Source organism: Sclerotinia sclerotiorum, genomic scaffold (assembly GCF_000146945.2).
Source record: "Sclerotinia sclerotiorum 1980 UF-70 scaffold_16 genomic scaffold, whole genome shotgun sequence".
In the NCBI taxonomy this organism is placed as follows: domain Eukaryota; kingdom Fungi; phylum Ascomycota; class Leotiomycetes; order Helotiales; family Sclerotiniaceae; genus Sclerotinia; species Sclerotinia sclerotiorum.
Genome location: NW_001820820.1, coordinates 628,663 through 647,563, shown reverse-complemented (window position 1 = coordinate 647,563; position 18,901 = coordinate 628,663). Strand labels below are relative to the sequence as shown.

At 41.8% G+C, this 18,901-nt stretch overlaps 8 protein-coding genes across 8 annotated transcripts; 5 read left to right on the top strand and 3 right to left on the bottom strand.

Moving 5' to 3' along the window:
* Positions 1-575: 575 nt before the first annotated feature.
* SS1G_10776 (hypothetical protein) lies at positions 576-4,050 on the top strand (the record flags this gene model as incomplete). The annotated part of the gene is made up of 4 exons (XM_001588279.1): positions 576-677; positions 781-954; positions 1,018-1,698; positions 1,747-4,050. The coding sequence occupies 4 exons, from the start codon at positions 576-578 to the stop codon at positions 4,048-4,050; spliced, it is 3,261 nt and encodes a 1,086-aa protein (XP_001588329.1).
* A 1,072-nt stretch (positions 4,051-5,122) lies between these two features.
* On the top strand, positions 5,123-6,965 carry SS1G_10775 (hypothetical protein; the record flags this gene model as incomplete). Its single annotated transcript, XM_001588278.1, has 4 exons — positions 5,123-5,248; positions 5,755-5,947; positions 6,034-6,814; positions 6,902-6,965. 4 exons carry the CDS (start codon positions 5,123-5,125, stop codon positions 6,963-6,965), a joined length of 1,164 nt encoding a protein of 387 aa, XP_001588328.1.
* Positions 6,966-7,530: 565 nt separating this feature from the next.
* SS1G_10774 (hypothetical protein) lies at positions 7,531-8,678 on the bottom strand (the record flags this gene model as incomplete). The annotated part of the gene is made up of 2 exons (XM_001588277.1): positions 7,531-8,325; positions 8,439-8,678. The coding sequence occupies 2 exons, from the start codon at positions 8,676-8,678 to the stop codon at positions 7,531-7,533; spliced, it is 1,035 nt and encodes a 344-aa protein (XP_001588327.1).
* Positions 8,679-10,515: 1,837 nt separating this feature from the next.
* On the top strand, positions 10,516-13,102 carry SS1G_10773 (hypothetical protein; the record flags this gene model as incomplete). Its single annotated transcript, XM_001588276.1, has 4 exons — positions 10,516-10,563; positions 10,991-11,069; positions 11,480-11,524; positions 11,781-13,102. The coding sequence occupies 4 exons, from the start codon at positions 10,516-10,518 to the stop codon at positions 13,100-13,102; spliced, it is 1,494 nt and encodes a 497-aa protein (XP_001588326.1).
* Positions 13,103-14,507: 1,405 nt separating this feature from the next.
* SS1G_10772 (hypothetical protein) lies at positions 14,508-14,983 on the bottom strand (the record flags this gene model as incomplete). Its single annotated transcript, XM_001588275.1, has 2 exons — positions 14,508-14,869; positions 14,920-14,983. The coding sequence occupies 2 exons, from the start codon at positions 14,981-14,983 to the stop codon at positions 14,508-14,510; spliced, it is 426 nt and encodes a 141-aa protein (XP_001588325.1).
* A 456-nt stretch (positions 14,984-15,439) lies between these two features.
* SS1G_10771 (conserved hypothetical protein) lies at positions 15,440-15,843 on the top strand (the record flags this gene model as incomplete). The annotated part of the gene is made up of 4 exons (XM_001588274.1): positions 15,440-15,446; positions 15,522-15,573; positions 15,686-15,770; positions 15,820-15,843. 4 exons carry the CDS (start codon positions 15,440-15,442, stop codon positions 15,841-15,843), a joined length of 168 nt encoding a protein of 55 aa, XP_001588324.1.
* A 374-nt stretch (positions 15,844-16,217) lies between these two features.
* SS1G_10770 (hypothetical protein) lies at positions 16,218-17,063 on the bottom strand (the record flags this gene model as incomplete). Its single annotated transcript, XM_001588273.1, has 1 exon — positions 16,218-17,063. One exon carries the CDS (start codon positions 17,061-17,063, stop codon positions 16,218-16,220), a length of 846 nt encoding a protein of 281 aa, XP_001588323.1.
* A 401-nt stretch (positions 17,064-17,464) lies between these two features.
* Positions 17,465-18,042, top strand: SS1G_10769 (40S ribosomal protein S23; the record flags this gene model as incomplete). The annotated part of the gene is made up of 2 exons (XM_001588272.1): positions 17,465-17,723; positions 17,864-18,042. 2 exons carry the CDS (start codon positions 17,465-17,467, stop codon positions 18,040-18,042), a joined length of 438 nt encoding a protein of 145 aa, XP_001588322.1.
* Positions 18,043-18,901: the final 859 nt, after the last annotated feature.

Below are 18,901 nucleotides of genomic sequence, written 5' to 3'. Positions count from 1 at the left end.
AATGGGTTTGTGCTGAGTTGCTGCAACAAAGATGGGAATTAGTCAGATGATGGTCCGTCCGGGTAGACACAGGATTAAATATGTAATGACCCTTAATTCTAGCGACGTACCTTGTCTTAGCGATGAAGTCGCAGAAATTCAAGTGAATGAATCTCCTACAACTCTTGGTCTGAGGCCTAATAAAGAGCGAGATCTTACAACTATGACTCTTAAAATAGAGATTCGAAAGATTTCTGTGCTGGTGGAGGTTTTGGTTGTTTTTTCGATTTGGATACAAAGAGCCATGACTTCTCCTAGGCCCGTGCCCCTGTGCTACGGTATTTAGTTATTCCGGCCGTAATCGTACCGCGTTCATTCACGCCTTGTACTGGAGATTCTGTTCTATAAACGCGAAATTCTACATCAGACCAATTTCTTGATTTCTCGGTTTCAATCAACAGAACAGCGCAGGTTTTTGACATTAGGGACTTATTCATCACTAAGACGTCTATTTCCATTCCAGATAGCACGACTACTCTTTCTCGGCGCATAAGAGATACCCTTCTTACCGTTGTTACCCTAGAAAGGGCGAAATCATGAAGACGGCACCAAAACGTTCTACACGCTATAATGGCCTCGATCCAGATACATCTATGGTGGACGTATCTGAAGTCAAACAACTACCTGTTGATCCTATGGTATGTTACGTTTTGGCATACTGCATATCTTTTTCCAAAACCTGCAGGCGTTCAGTGTACATATGTTAGACATGAATAAACGATGTACTAACTTGCGCCATAGGATGTCGACGAAACCCCGGATTTTACAGAAGATTCTGATACCAATCCTAACACAACAGAAAGCAGTGTTCACGGTGACGCAATGACAGGAGATGGACGGAAACGGAGATCAGAGGCCACTCAGTTACGTCGGAGCGTTTTTGGCAAAAAGCATGATCGACTTGGTGAATCCAAGGTAATTTCAATGGTTTTCGATAATTTTTTTGGGATTCGCAGCTGATTGACCGTCTCCTCGTAGGAAGATGATTCCATTCGACGTTTCCGATATCTTCTTGGCTTGACAGATTTATTTAGACATTTCATCGAAACAAACCCGAATCCACGCATTCAGGAGATTATGCACGAAATCGATCGCCAAAATGAAGAGGCTGAAAAGAAAAAGAAAGGTGCGGACAGAAAGGGTGGCGCAGCCAACGAAAGACGCCGCAGAACAGAAGCAGAAGAGGATGCAGAGCTCTTAAAAGACGAAAAGGCTGGAGGATCTGCAGAGACAGTATTTCGTGAATCGCCGGGCTTCATTCAGGGACAGATGAGAGATTATCAAGTTGCTGGATTGAATTGGCTAGTTTCTCTCCACGAGAACGGTATCTCGGGAATCCTTGCAGATGAGATGGGTCTTGGAAAGACTTTGCAAACGATCTCATTCTTAGGCTATCTCAGGCATATTATGGATATCACTGGTCCTCATCTCATTGTTGTCCCAAAATCTACGCTGGACAATTGGAAGAGGGAGTTTGCAAGATGGACACCGGAGGTCAATGTTTTGGTACTCCAAGGAGCTAAGGATGAGCGTAATACTTTGATCAACGAGCGACTTATTGATGAAAAGTTTGACGTCTGTATCACGAGTTACGAAATGATTCTTCGAGAGAAATCCCACTTGAAAAAATTTGCATGGGAGTACATCATTATTGACGAGGTAGGCTTATTTTGTTTCCTGAAGCTAATCTCTTGCTAACTGAATTAGGCGCATCGTATCAAAAACGAAGAGTCTTCTCTTGCTCAAGTCATTCGTTTATTTAATTCACGAAACAGGCTATTGATCACTGGTACTCCACTGCAAAACAACCTGCATGAGTTATGGGCACTTCTCAACTTTCTGCTTCCAGATGTATTTGGTGATGCAGAGGCATTTGATCAATGGTTTTCTGGCCAACAAGAAGATCAAGATACTGTTGTACAACAATTACATCGAGTATTGCGTCCCTTTTTACTCCGTCGTGTCAAGGCCGATGTCGAAAAGAGTTTACTGCCCAAGAAGGAGATCAACTTGTACATTGGTATGTCCGACATGCAAGTTAAATGGTACAAGAAGATCCTTGAGAAGGATATCGACGCAGTCAATGGAGCTGGTGGAAAACGTGAATCAAAAACACGACTTTTGAACATTGTCATGCAACTGCGAAAATGTTGCAATCATCCATATCTTTTCGAAGGTGCCGAACCTGGTCCACCTTACACTACCGATGAACATTTGATTTTCAATGCTGGAAAAATGGTCATGTTAGACAAGCTTCTTACTCGCATGAAGAAGGCTGGAAGTCGAGTTCTGATCTTCTCTCAGATGAGCAGACTTTTAGATATCCTTGAGGATTACTGTGTTTTCCGTGAATTCAAGTATTGCCGGATTGATGGTGGTACAGCACATGAGGACCGTATCCAGGCTATCGATGATTACAACAAGCCAGGTAGTGAAAAATTTGTCTTCCTTTTAACTACCAGAGCTGGTGGTCTTGGTATTAATTTGACCAGTGCCGATATTGTTGTACTATACGACAGTGATTGGAATCCGCAAGCAGATTTGCAGGCTATGGATCGAGCACATCGTATTGGACAAACAAAACAAGTTGTTGTATATCGATTCGTCACTGAGAACGCTATTGAGGAAAAAGTTCTGGAGCGTGCTGCTCAGAAATTACGTTTGGATCAACTCGTTATTCAACAAGGTCGTGCCCAGATTGCTGCTAAGGCGGCTGCTAATAAGGATGACCTTTTGAATATGATTCAGCACGGAGCTGAAAAGGTATTTGCAACCAATGGACCAACAGGTACCCTCGCAGAAAAGGGTGCAGATCTCGATGATGACGACATTGATGAGATTTTGAAGCATGGCGAAAAGCGTACTGCAGAGCTTAACGCTCGCTACGAAAAACTGGGTATTGATGACCTTCAAAACTTCACATCTGAATCCGCCTACCAGTGGGATGGTAAAGATTTTAGTCATCAAAAGAAAGATATTGGTATGACCTGGATTAATCCCGCTAAGCGTGAACGCAAGGAGCAATCTTATTCCATGGACAAATATTATAAACAAGCTTTGTCTACTGGCGGTCGTGTTGCAGATCCAAAACCTAAAGCACCCAAGGCCCCAAAACAAGTCACAGTCCATGACTATCAATTCTTTCCACCAGCCCTCCGAGATTTGCAAGACCGTGAAACTGCATATCATCGTAAAGAAATTGGTTACAAGGTTCCTTTGGCAGATGGTAACGAGGAAGATCTCTCAGATCGTGAGGCTGAACGTAACCTAGAGCAACTAGAGATTGACAATGCTACTCCTCTTACTGAAGAAGAGCAAGAAGAGAAGCAACGTCTCTCTCAACAAGGTTTCGCCGACTGGAATCGCCGGGATTTCCAACAATTCATTAATGGTTCTGCAAAGTATGGTCGTAAGGATTTCAGCATGATCGCCGAAGAAGTAGACAGTAAAGGACCGGAAGATATTAAAGCTTACGCCAAGATTTTCTGGCAACGATACACCGAAATCGCAGATTATGCCAAATACATCGGTTTGATCGAAGCTGGTGAAGAGAAAACCAGAAAGATGGATCATCAACGAAAGATGTTGCGAAAGAAAATGCAACAATATCGAGTACCATTGCAACAACTCAAGATCAACTATTCGGTATCAACTACCAACAAAAAGGTCTATACGGAGGAAGAAGATCGGTTCTTACTTGTTCTTCTAGATAAGTATGGTGTTGACAGTGATGGTATCTATGAACGAATTCGTGATGACATTCGTGAAAGTCCACTTTTTAGATTTGATTGGTTCTTCTTGAGCAGAACACCTATTGAAATTAGTAGGAGATGTACAACACTTTTGACAACGGTTGCTAGAGAATTTGATGAGCCAGCTGCAGCTAAAACTGTGAATGGTGTCGCAAATGGCAAAGTCAAGAGAGAACCTGAAGAGGATGAGAATGACGAGGATAGTGTATTAGGCATGGCCCCTGCCAAAAAGAAGTCGAAGAATGGTGTTAAGGCATGAATATCTATATCGACATATTTTATACATATATACTAATTGTTGCTTTAGAACAAAGCACTCGATAATGTCAAGTCTACTGCTGGAAGCAAAGCAACTTCAGCAACTCCATCGCCAAGAGCCTCTAGTGTTGTTTCGAACGCATCAAGTCCAGCACCAGTTTCGGCTTCTAAGAGCAAGTCTAAGGGTAGAAAGAGATGAGCATGATGAAGGGAACCAAAACTTAAGACGGTTCGTGTTACTATTATGGAAATGATTTCTTGTTAAGTGTATTCAAATCAGATGGCATGGCTTTGGGTAGGGCGTTAAAAGGGATTAATTGATGTGTGCTCCATGATCACATGGGCAAAAGAATGCGTAGTTTTAGATGGAACGTTTACGTTATGATATGAAACAGGTTGTGAGATGATAAGTCGTTCCCAGATGATTACCAAAAATATATTATTTTAAAGTAATGCAAATATTTCGTTGTGATTTTCCAGGGAGTCTTTGATGCAAATACTATTCCTCAATCATCTGGTTACTTTCCATCCCTGGGATATGTCGATTAAGATCCAGGTCCAAATTCCTAATAACAATCTCTTTCACGTAGCCACAGACTCCTAATACGAATGAAACTGGTTCATATTGATACACAATTATTACAGAGAGCTAGAAAAAGCCTGCGAAGAATAGCACAAACTCTAATAACCAACCTGCCTATCGCCTAGCACGTGACACAAAATTTTAAACCACCCCACCATCCATCCCACCAACGACGACGAACGATCTCTTTCTCGAGACTTTACTCAAATATTGAGGGATATCTAAATACAATCAATACCCTCATTCGTCAATTATATTCTGAAGTCTCTGGTTTTGGATTTTTATACGTGAGTATTTGGAGTGTTTGGAGTATTCGGCCTTCCTATTATGTATGTATAACTAACACACAGTATATATAGCACAAATCAAAACTTTCAAAATTGGAAATTTGGGAAATTTCTGATAATCATCCATACCTTTTGTACATCTATCTGTTTTTCATTTCTTTCCATCATAGAAAGTTTAAGCAGACAAAAGAAAGAAAGGAAAAATGTCAATCCAATCTAAATTCGACGGGTTAGAAATCCCTGCTGCGGCTGATTTTCATGTTCATCTTAGAGATGGGAAGATGATGGAGACGGTTGTTCCGACTATTAGGTTGGGCGGTGTGGATACTGTAGGTGATTTTTTTTTTTTTGGTTTATTTTTTTTTAATATTGCCTCTTTCTCATGTTTTTACTTTCGAGGGAGGAGGGGGAGCTGGGTTGCGGGGAGGAAGATGAGGGAGGCGGGATGTGTAGTAGAGTGTGGTAAAGTGGTTGGGTGTCCGATAGGAAATTCTTGAGATATTTGAATTGTTCCTGGAGGATTTGGTTCTTTCAGGGACTTGGTTTTCTCCAGAGACTCACCTGCTAGTGCATTTGAAGATTTGAATTCATGTATATCAGAAATCTGTCTAAACAGAAGTCCACTCGGATAGACTGCCATAGAAAAAGTTTGGAAAGAGGGAATATTCATCCAACGATGGGGTGTTGAACCTGCTTGAATCGAGGATTCATTGGGAGCCAAAAGTCTTCTCGAATCACTCAGATCCATTTAGACACTGCAAGCTCTCATCTAGAAGCCCCTATCATTGAACCGTTTCGCTTTTTTATATCTTGCTAATCTATGAACAAAAATTAGGTCTACGTAATGCCTAACCTCGTCCCACCCATCACCACAGTATCAGCAGCTCTAGCCTACAAAGACCGTCTCCTTGCCATCGAACCTAAAGTCAATTATCTCATGACTCTTTACCTACACGAAAGCATCACACCCGAAACAGTTCGAGAAGCTAAAAAGGCTGGAATCGTTGGAATTAAAAGTTACCCCGCTGGTATGTGACTTTTCTTTTACCCATTCACGTGCAAATGACTCAAAAGGAGAGAGAGAGCGAAGAAAGAAAAGACTAACTCAACACAGGCGTAACAACCAACTCCTCCTCCGGCGTCCTCTCCTATGAACCCTTTTATCCCGTCTTCGCCGCCATGCAAGAAGAAGGAATAATCCTCAATCTCCACGGCGAATGTCCCTCCGACCACAAAAAAGACATCACGATCCTCAACGCCGAAGCCTCCTTCCTCCCCACCCTCAAATCACTACACTCTAAATTCCCCACCTTAAAAATCGTCCTCGAACACTGCACCACAGCCGCCGCCATCCAAGCCGTCAAAGACTGCGGCCCCAACGTCGTCGGAACAATAACCGCGCATCATCTCTTCCTAACCATCGACCAATGGGCCGACGACGCATTTCATTTCTGCAAACCCGTCGCGAAATTACCAAGTGATCGATCGGCGCTGCTACTCGCTGCGACTTCGCTTTCTGATAAGTTTTTCCTGGGCACGGATAGTGCTCCCCATGATATAGGTGCGAAGAAGGGGGGGAGTGGGAAGACGGCTGCGGGGGTGTTTACCCAGGCGCATGCGGTGGGTCATGTGCTTACGGCTTGGGAGATGGGCGTTGAGATGGGCGTTTTGAGGTGTGAGGATATTACGGTGGAAGTTTTAGAGGGGTTTTTGGGGAAGAGGGGGAGGAGGTTTTATGGGATTGGGGAGGAGGCGAAGGAGGGAAATGGTGAGGGTGAGGGTGAGAAGATTATTTTGAGGAAGGGGGAGGAGATTGTAAGGGCGAGTTTTAAGGGGGAGGGGGTCGAGATTGTACCGTTTTGGAGGGGTCAGAAGATTTGGAGTGTCCAGTGGAAGTAAGTAGGTAGATGTTCATTTGAGAGTGAGTGAGAGAGAGAGAGAGAGGAGTTGTGAAATTATCTAACTAAGTGTTGAGATGATAGAGAAAAGGGAGGCCATTTTGGAATATCAATACTCTTGAGAATATCTCCAATCATCCTCGCTTAACCTTCCACCACTCTCTCATCTGTAATTGTGGCATCAATAACCTTATACAAATTCCTAGTAATTATATATTATATCACTATGAGTTTTCTTTTCTTTATTCAAAGATATATATACTATATACAGAGATTTAATCATCTCTAAATCCCTATCAATGCTATGCTATGCCATACTCTGCTAGACTGAGCTATACTAAACCGCACTCCGCTTACGCAATCCTCTACTCTACTCTATCCTATTCTATCCTATCCCATCCGTCCCTAAAACTCCCATATACCCAAGATACCCAAGATATCCAAATCCAACCACCGAAAATCTAAAACGCCAATTTCCTATTTATCCTAGTATCATAACTATATACCTGATATACCTGAGATACCCGTATTCGAGATACCTGTACCTCAGATATCTTTAACTCTGAATCATCTATCCATCCATCCATCTATTCATTTTCTGCTTTCTCGATATAAAACGAGTATCAAGCTAGAATTGAAATGAAACGAAACGAACAAGTCCCCCAAAAAAGTCATGCTTTTACCCAACACAAACTAAACACACAAACCATAAACTAAACAACCTCACCCGGAGTCTTCGACCTCTTAAACGCAGGTAAATGTCTCTTTTTCGTTGCGGAATTCTTCTCTTCCATAAGCGCCCCACTAGAATAAGCCTTCTTACTACCCATTCTCCTCCCATTCTTTACATCTCTCCTGGACGCACCACAACAACACATACCCATATGAATAAGCCAATTAACAATCGAACAAGCGGCACCTATCCACATAAACGCAAACATTTGTTCACCGATACTAGCACCGATATTGAGACCCGCTTGCGACGTGATGACATTGCGGAAGATGATGAACATGACTGTGGCGATGATGGCTGCGACCGTGGTAAGTAGTGCGGATATAAATGCCCAGATGGCGTAGATACCCGATATCCAGCGTGAGTAGATGGTGAAGAAGCAGAGGAAGATATTGCAGAAATTCATGGCTACTCCTGTGATGAAAAATCCAAACATGATGTGACTTGCAATGCGGATTAAACTGAGGATATTGTTAATCTGTGCGGGTAAAGCGATGGTAGCACCGGAGAGTAATTCGTTGAGGAGAATATTGACTGGGTTGAACCAGTAGAGTTTCTGCGGCTCTGAACATGATGTGATGCCTTCATCGTTGTATCCTTCGCAGAAATTCCACAATCCGACTTGGTAGAAATCGTGGAGACCGAGGGATCGAGCCAGGGAATTGGTGAGTGTTATACTTCCGCCGACGGATTCGGGGATGATGTTTGTGAGGTCGAGACGGAAAAACCAGGTATTACGAATGACTGGACGATCATTGATATTACCAATAATAGTCTAGAAGGAAATGTATTAGACATTGAAAAGTATGAAGTAAGAAGGATGAAACATGAGGGGAAGAACGAGGGGGGGAGATCAATCCCGAAGCTCAGAGGTGGGAGGGCACTTACGAGAATTAAAAATACAATGGAGACTACGTATAAGAAACTGGATATGTATATTGCCGTTTTACGTGCTTTTGTGGCTCTCTTGATATCAACACCGGTTGCGGAGATGTAATTGGGATTTTCGTGACCGGATGTTAATGTTCGATCGGAACTTTTGTCGGTGGTTCTGCCCTGGGGGGATATTACTCCTGCTTGTTGAGCTGGTATTGCTTGTTGACGCTTTCGATTGGGGAAGAGACCCATATTGGAGGGAGGGTGTGAGGAAAGCTGATGATGAGGTGACGTTGTTGGAATTGAGTAGATGCAGTGAGAGTCGAAGATATTAGATTAGTTTGTTGTTTTTCTTACTTCACAAATCCTATGTATGGATGGATGGCGATGGAGATAGGATGTGAGTGGGCGAGCGAGCGATGACTTGGATTCAATCGACGACGACAATTGAATATGGATATCTCAATCAACAACATCAATTGATCAATCAATGATGATGCGATGCATCAACAATAAAAGTTGGAGAATATCAAGTAATCAAATGTCCCTCAACCCTACCTCACTTCTACTCCGTAATCCTTTCACAAAAAGCTTGATTGCTATACACCAGGATAAATTCAAACTTTATTGAAATATGATCCGTATAGACGGTAGATACTTCTCTGTACAAGTGCAGTATAATACAATAGTAAAAAACAAAGATTTGAATTAGAATTTGGACCTCTTAGCTAAAGAAAGACCCATTCTTATCGACATCATATCATTGATAAAACCATGGAACAAACAGGGGGCTTTTTTTTTTTTTCACTTATTAGGCTTGGGCTTGGGCTTGGGCTTCATGCATGGATCAACATTTCGAAGAGGGTAATATTGCGCGTCCGAAGTGAAGCTTGCGTCTGCGTCCACCAGTTGTACCTGACTGAGTATGGAGTATGTGTCTATGCTATGCTATGATTTTGAATGGTTGGTTGAAACTTGTAACGAGTATAGAGTGGTCTTGTCTTGTACACCTGTCAGCACAAATTACTGGGGATTCGATCGTTCTGGGTAGTACTCACTCTGTACTCATCATCAACTTACTACTACCTACTTCGTAACGTACTATCTCTTACTATCATGAAGAGAAAACGCCACTGATGTATTCATACATAAAGTGTATTTATCTACTTTGTAAATTCTAACAAACTCCATACAATACCTACCTAGTAATTATGTTCAAAGCGTCAACCCAAAAAACCCAAACTACCTACAGAGTATAGGATTTCTAGACCCATCATATAAAAATAATGAATCTGGAGCTTCATAGATTCCAAGATTATTCATTTATTCATTATATTTAGGATTGTCATCGGTGGACACATCATATTTCTAGAACGGTATTGGAAATAACCCCTGAACGTCATCCCACGGTACAGAGTACAGCACGCACCTTGACTCTTGAGTGATGGTTCGCTAACTAGGCTTGAAAACGTGTCGCTTACCGCTATTGGAGGTGCATCGAGGCGCAGTTTGTTTTGTTTCTCTTCCATAATATATTTTATAGGCTTGGAATTAAGAGGGAAAGACTGGAATACGAGGTTTCTGGATACGGTTCGTTTTTTTACTAGATTGAGCTGCTGTGTTTGTTTACCTGGTAGTTAATGAACGGTAGGTACTATAGTATCTAGTAGCTGATATGATTTCTTCAAAGAAAACTTCCAAAAAAAAATATATATATATATATCTGAATGTAAGAATTTTCTCTTCAATTCCACTTGTACCTATCTATATTTTAAGCAGTGGATCTATCTAGACCCTTAATCAAATAGATTTTTCCCAAAAGCTGCACTCATCAGTCACTACGAAAGAATCAAATCGTTAGCAGTCAGTAATCCTAGACTCGGATCTATGCAGTAATGTGGTTCATAATATTTATAATCCCTGAATCGCCAACCATCTTGGCCTGGAGGAGAGGAAAAGGAGGGGCGGAAGGAGGCTTGGACCCATAGATGAAAGTTTAGAGTGTGGTTGGCATGTGGAACTTTTGGGAGAAAGATGTGAAAGAGGTGAAAGAGTATCTATTTTGATACATTCTTGAGACATTTGACAAATGTGTGGTGATGGATGGGATTATTGGGACTGGATGGTTGAATGTTTGGTATTATTGGGGTTTTTGATAGATAGATTGATGGGTATAGAACTTAGGAAAGAGTTCTCCTTAGCTAGCTATCCGGAGTAGGCACTTCCCGTGGGCTTATGGATGGATGATCCGTTCGCTTGGTACTTACAGAGCGTACTATTTTCCCGCCGGCTTACGATTCAGGAACCAAACTTGATTACATACTAGGTATCTTAGATCTACAAAACAAAATGAAAAGTTCAACATCTACTTTACCAATAACTCATCAATTCCAAGGATTAGTCAAAAGTATCGAAATTTCTTAGGGCTAAGCATTTCGAATTAGACTCAGCATATTGGCATACACGAAATCTCACCATCTCACCATCTAGCCATCTAAAATTCAAAAATTGGCGTAGAATATCCTTGGAATGTATCTTATGATTTGTCAATTTAATATCTTCAGGGCTACAAAGCTGCCGGTTCTCCTTGGTGTGTATCAAAACACGTTACTGGCCGAGCCCCCGAAGCTAAAAATGATTTGCGTATGTATCCACTGTGTTGAAACTTTCTTGAAGTGTGATAGAGACTACTCCGTAGTTTTGCAAGCAAGCCTCTCAAAACCTGAGGTATTCGAGTAGAAATGAAGCAGAAGAAGAGAGAAATAAAACGTTCAATAACGTCATCGCCTTGACTTTGAAGTGCTTCTTTTTCTTCTCCAACCGTGCCAAATACTTTATCTAGTAGGATATTACAATACGACTGAACTACTCCTATTCTGGAAAACTATTCGATTTCTCGTAATCATTCCAAATTCGGTACTATTTGCTTTCTACATACATGCAGCAACAGTAACGCTGGCTCTTAGTTTCTTTTCTGACGTCGATTCGTCAATTCAGGTTCCACCTCCACCTCCTCCACCACCCCAAATCCTAACCTGAGCCCTTCCCTTCAGACCTCGAATACGAAATATACCTACTTTGCCCAAAAAACCTCACTCGTTTGAATACCCTTCCCTTCACTCTTGAGTATATGCACAATTCCATCTATTAATCTGCGAAAGTGATTAGGTGTAGAGAAAATCACTGCAGAATTATAGTAGGAAACAATGTTGTTCTCACGCCTATTCTCAGTTGGGATACTGGCTGTTGGAGTGCATACTCAAGCCACTTCAGATACCACTTCAGAGAGCACCTCAAGTTCGAGTTCAAGATCGACTTCGAGATCTAACACGGATTCTTCCTCATCCCGAACAGATATCACTGTGATCACAGGATCGGAACAGAGAACACCTACAGGATCTTATCTTTCTTTGTCCACTACAATTACAGTTTCTACTTCTTCATCGGCTGTATCAACCGAAGCTGTCGTTTCTACTTCAACTGGTAAAACCACTACACTTACAACTACTCTTGGATCAACTACAATTTATGCAATTGGCACCGAAACCCTGACAGGAAATGCAACGGAATCAACCAGTACCGCTACACAAATTATTTTGACAGGTGGTGGAGGACATTCCACAACAACCAGTTCTATTAATGGAACATCCAATTCAACAGCAACAGCAACATCAACCTCCAGCTCTGCAAAAGCAACCAACACAACTCCCTGCAACAATTTCGTTGAATTCTGCGATCGTAGCTACGGAAACATCACCGAAGTATCCGCGCACAATTCGCCTTTCGTTCGAAAGGGCAGTGTAGCTGCAAATCAAGAATTAGACGTCACAACCCAACTCAACGATGGAATTAGATTATTACAGGCTCAGATTCAATGGAATGGAAGTATTCCCCATTTCTGCCATACCTCCTGCGACATATTAGACGCAGGACCGATCACAGATTTTCTCGGCAAAGTCTACAACTGGGTATCCGAACATCCATTCGACGTCGTAACGATTCTCCTCGGAAATGGCAATTACTCCCAAATCGACGCATATATCCCTTTCCTCGAAGAAACCGGTTTACAAAACTACGCCTATGTGCCCCCCAAAATCCCCATGGCCATCGACGACTGGCCCACACTAGCCAGCATGATCCTAAGCGGCAAACGCGTCGTCATATTCATGGACTACAACGCCAACCAAACGGCCTACCCATGGGTCCTAGACGAATTCACAAACATGTGGGAAACGCCCTTCGATCCCACCAATCGCTCATTCCCCTGCATACCAGAACGCCCCCCCAATCTCAACGACGCAGATGCTAAATCCCACTTCTACATGACCAATCACAATCTCAATTACGATATAAATCTGCTCGGAATCTCGCTATTGGTGCCCTATCAAAATCTCCTAAATGTTACGAATAATGTTACCGGGTATGGTTCTTTGGGTACGAATGCCGAACAATGTGTACAGGATTGGGGATTTCCTCCGAAGTTTCTTAATGTGGATTTTTATAATGTGGGGCAGGGAAGTGTGTTTGAGGTCGCTGCGAAGTGGAATAATGTTACTTATGATCGGGAGTGTTGTGGTGCGGAGGCGGAGAGTGGGACGGGGAGGTTGGTGGGTGCGGGGTGGAGTATGGTTTGGCTGGTTTTGGGGGTGGTTGGGTTTTTGGGGATGGGTTTGTGAGGAGGGGAGAAGAGGAAAGGGGAGGAGAAGGGGGGTGGTTTATATCATATGTGAAGAGGAGGAATGGGATTGTGATTGATATTGGACATTTGATATTAGGATGCACTGAGCGAATTAACTGCTATTTTAGCATGGGATGGCGTTTGGTGTAGTAGGGTATATATATACATGCACGTATGTATACATATGTATGTATGTATGTATGTATGTATGTATGTATGTATGTATGCATACGATTAAGAATTATGAGACAGATAGATTGCTTGGTTGATTGCTTGGTTGATTGCTTGGTATATTTGGTTGGTTGGGTATATATGGCGTATCCTCTATACTCTATATGATATATCGATATATCTATCCATAATAAAAGAATAAACTTAAAATATTAAACAATAATATCATTCCTTTTCGTTATTTATTATCTACCATCTACTACCCATCAAGATCCTATAATCATAATCTTTACCCCAATATCCTTTCTATTCATCCCCTCTATACTATATATATCAATCATCCTTTCTTTATCTAAGTAAGCTTATCTTATTATATCCTGATCTATATTCTTATTTTATACTAACTGATCAGTATTATCTATCCTGCCTCTTTCACTTTTTACTTTTACTCTTGTAATTTGAGTTTTGTAATTTGAGAATGAGAGTATGAGAGTGTAGGGGTATAAGAGAATGAAAATAGAAGTGAGAGCTGGGATATAGTATAGAATATAATTATAGTTTTAGATTGGATATTGGATATTGGATATTGGATATTGGATATTGGATATTGGATATTGGATATTGGATATTGGATATAGAGATATTGGATATAGAGATATTGGATATAGAGATATAGAGATATAGAGACATTAAACACGGAGATATTTTGACACTCGACACGAAATATTCAATATCGAGATATTAATATAAAATCCTTTCATGTATAAGATCAAGACTAATAGATGAGATGGGATGAGCAGGTTTTTGAAGCGGTAGGTATATACCCAGGTAATTATATGTGTAATATGGAGGAAAATAGATGGTTTGGGTAGGATAGATGGGGAGATTGATGTACGGGTTATTGATTTCATTTTGAATTGAATTGTATATTGCGGGTATTGTGAAGATACTAGGGACAATATCCAGTCCGCATGGTTGAGCCCAGCTCCACTCGGAAGTAATATTTAAGATATCAACTTAGGTAGTAAAAGACGTATAAGAGATATTAACTATCAACCATATTAAAAACCTTAATAAACATGATTGATTGATTCCGAAAATGAACTCCTGTATGGGTATCATCCTATCAAATCCTATCCACGCAGCGCCCAACACAGAATAACCCCAAGTAGCCCCAATCCCAAAGTAACCTCAATCCCAACCCCAAACATCCTCCATCACATCCCGATCCATCACCTCCCACCCTTAACATTATTAATCACATCAGCATCATCATCCTCCTCCCCCAACGTCTCGACCTTCCCCCCACTCGACTTCGTCAACCTATCATCCGTCGCATCAAACGTCTTCTTCGCCTCATCGATAAAACTCTTCTTTTCAAAAACCTCTGTAATCTTTCCTAAAAAGGCTGGATTCTTCCGACAAGCAAATTTAATATCGTCCAGTTTGACTTTTTGTCGGCCGGCTATTTGCGCTGCGCGTGATGCTTCGAAACAGAGCTCGATGATGAAATCGGTGACGATTTCGTCGAGAGTTTTGGTCGTGCTTTCTAATGCGTGTTGTACGTCGCCGTGGGCGTGGAGGAAGTGTTTTACTGGGTTTGAGGTTAGCTTAGGGTTTGATGGGAACTGGAACGAAACGTACGTTCTGCTTCGGTGAAGTTTTGTTGGCCGCGATTTTTGGCGGCGCGAGCTCTTGGTTCGGACATAGTGCTGGTTGATTGGGATATAGATTTCTAGCTGAGTCGAAGGATGGTAAGATTAAAGCTGTCGTTGTCGCGGAATCTGATATCAATTGGTATTGTGAAGTTTTATCTTGGCGGCTTGGACGAATATGTAAGTTCTACAATGTTTGCAGTTGATAATTTAGTACGTCAAGTTGCGAGGAGAAATATCGAGTGCTGTTAAAAGGACCTCTTGTTACTGATGATGCAACTGATGTAAAGTGACATCCGGATATAAAGTTGAGAAGTTGAAAGCTCAGTAGATTATCCGAAAAGCGGCGGTAAAGATAATCCGAAGACCGATTATCCAATACATGGGAATGGAAATCTGTTTGATAGATAGATGTACCAGTGGTGTACTTACAGATTCATGAATTCTCAGCCAGAACAATTTGATCACTCAACATTTCCCCATAGTCTCATATATTATCATATACCAAAATGGTTTGTCACTCTTTCTAAATCAAACTATAGACTCCACTCGTGTGATTTTCTCACTGCGAGAATGCTAATAGTTATCTAGTCAGCTCTATTCAATTTCCAATCAGCGCTACTAGTGCTACTCCTCCTCATATGTACGAGCGCATACGCACATCAATTGTTTCCCAATATCATGGATAGGAATAAGGAAGGGTAGGGTCCTATTTGTTTGAACAAGCAGGGAAATGGGATACTGACGAGATGTAGGACTTTTACTGGCTTATTCTGGAAGTGCGCGAGGATAGGAGAACGATTGAGTCCTTACATAAGTGTTTGCTGTGTTGTTATGGCTGTGAGTTTTGGTATGGATGGTTTTGGTCCAGGATTACTAATGATAATAGGTTTCTCTTTTCATCGGTAACTAAGCGCTTGGGGGAAAGGATTTATGGCGTTTGGGAGGATGAATTTATATCAGGCTGAGGTCTAGACCTTAAAGACATTTGGCATAGGAGATGGTGCTGGGAAAGTTATGAGAGTGGCATTTGAGCCGACATGATAAAACATTATACGATTAATCGAACAAGATTCCAAGTTCTTATATCCCATTTCGCACCCTAAGTTTCTTGCAGAAGCTCTTCCTTTGCGCCAGTCTCCACGAACCATGAAGCAAAACGCCTTTGCTAACACACTCGAATGCATATATACATATAGTGTACAAACCAATTCAAATGCCATGGACACATGGACAAGTTCATTTCCCAAACCTTCAGAATCGAGAATGGAGCTCCCACGTCATGGTTCAGGGTACTGAGCTTTGAAAACTCGCTGTATCCATAGTTTCATTATCACCCCAAATATCTCGACTCTCTTGTTCCACGGATCTCATTGCACTAGCAACTTCCTCCAACTTTGCTACTACATCAAGCACACCCTCATTCACCCTTTGAAAATACCTATCATTAGCCTCCCTTCTCTTTCTCGCCAATACAATATCTGCCTTTGTATCCTCCTCCAATTTACTACCCATCCTCTCCGCACCTCCACTATGAGCTCCACTAGTAACTGTACTTCTCCCTCCATCCGTTCCAGATGTTACGGTCATTCCTGGTCCATCCAATGCACTTTTTCCTTCACTCCCCAATGCCCCACCCCCAATATCACCTTTACGTCCCTCATCAACTACATCATCAGCCTCACTTCTTGCCCACGCTTGCGCCAAAGCTATTTGTGTTTTACGTAATTCCTCTAATGCTCTGCTATGTTCGGGTCCAAATACATGTGTCGCATTTACAGCACTGAGCTCAACTTCCTCTAATGTGCTTTGCATTTCCGCCCATAGCGCATCGGTTCTCGCAGCTTGTTTTTGTCCCTCGGAAGGAGCTCTTCCTACACGAGAAATTGAACTTAAGGGAGCCGTGTCTGTAGGGCCATCGAAATGAGTTCGCAGAGGTAGTCTTTGGGACCGTTGATGGACGAGGGTATTTCTAGAGGTGGTGGCATATAAGGCAGATGATTGATTAGATGGTACAAGTGCTAGACCACCTTCTATCGATACATGAGATGCATTTTGAGAAGGAGTAGTAAAGAGTGCAGGAGGTGGTTCACGGTTAGGCCGTTGTGATTTTGATTTTGGTGATTGTTCCATATTGAAATGTGAATGGTAATGTGTATGTAATTTGCAGGAGTATATCTAAAGCTATGCGGAGTATCATAAGATAGAAGTTATCGCGTTCTTATCGGTAATTGTTATCGCCGATAATCTGAACTACTTTGTGGGTGCCTTAAACAAATTCAAATTCTGACCATTCCCAGGCCACAACTATTTTTGCCCAGAAATTCATTTGTTCGCTTAGTGCATTTTAGCTTCACGCACTCATTAGGAATTTTGAAATTCTTCTCTCCAGCTTCGCAACGACAATATCGACAACTAACCAAACCCATCAATTCCCGTTATCGCCATAATCCGGTACATACTCAATCTCTCTACGATTTACCCTCTGAATCAATCTCAATCAGCAGCTAATTCGAAATTCTTAAATAGCAATCATGGGTAAAGGAAAGCCAAGAGGTCTCAACGCCGCTCGCAAACTTCAAAACCATCGTCGCGAGCAAAGATGGGCTGATTTGTCCTACAAGAAGCGTGCTTTGGGTACCGCTTTCAAATCCTCGCCATTCGGAGGTTCTTCCCACGCTAAGGGTATCGTTCTCGAGAAGGTCGGAGTCGAGGCCAAGCAACCTAACTCCGCTATCCGAAAGTGTGTCAGAGTTCAGTTGATCAAGAACGGAAAGAAGGTCACTGCTTTCGGTATGTGGAATATTTTATGATTTGGGATTTCTGGAAGGGAATGGAGGATGGATTGTAGATCTGCGGGAGGATGGCAGATGAATAGAGGCATTCTGCGGAGGAGGAGAGTGATGAAGAAATGCTAACGAGAATTTCCACAGTTCCTAACGATGGTTGTCTTAACTTCGTTGATGAGAACGACGAGGTCCTCCTCGCTGGTTTCGGTCGTAAGGGAAAGGCCAAGGGAGATATTCCTGGTGTTCGTTTCAAGGTCGTCAAGGTCTCTGGTGTTGGATTGTCTGCTTTGTGGAAGGAGAAGAAGGAGAAGCCAAGATCATAAACGAATATGTTAACGATTTTGCTTCTTGGGGGAAATGGGATATGGTGTTTTGCTGTCGCGACGATCGATGGCTAGGCTCAGAATCTACATATAGAGCATAGTACTTTCATACCTGCAGCATTTGGGAATGAGATACCTCCATTGATCATGATCACCATCAATTTGTCTTTCGAGAAGGATTTTTTTGTGCAAACGATTGTGTGATGAGTATTCATGGGATAGAAATGGGTTAGAGATTCTGGCTGGCTGTTCGTCTCGAGCTGATACTCGACGTTTTTATGGGTGGCGAAGTTGCTGCATGACTTCTGAGTCTACCCATTTTGTGTTCTCCAAATGCACCAGCTAGCATCCTACTATTTCTCCCATGACGACATGTCATTTGATATTTTGCAGCCATAACGTTGAGAATCATTCAACACAAAAATGCACTCATTTCTCATGAATCTTTTAGCGCAGCAAGACTACTCGAGCACAATACATCTACAATGCAAAAATCTCTTCATCTATGTGTTTAATCTCAACGTCACCTAGCTAAAATCCTACCTATCAAATGTTCGCCTCGATATTTTGGGCTCTTCGTGGCCTCGCTGCATACCTCAGATGTATATTCATGACTCCTGGTCGAACTTCCCATCTCATCAGAGTCTTCAAAATCATCAAATATCATGATGGACGCACATTCATCATTTTAAATTTGGAACCAAGTTATCTTTTCGTCTGCATATTTCTACTTCAACTATCTATAATCGCCCCACAGAACAAAACGATATACAGTCTATTAAACATTTAACATTAAACTATATACTGTCTCATGATACACAATATCTAACTTCTCCCTACTCCACTCTACAATACTCCT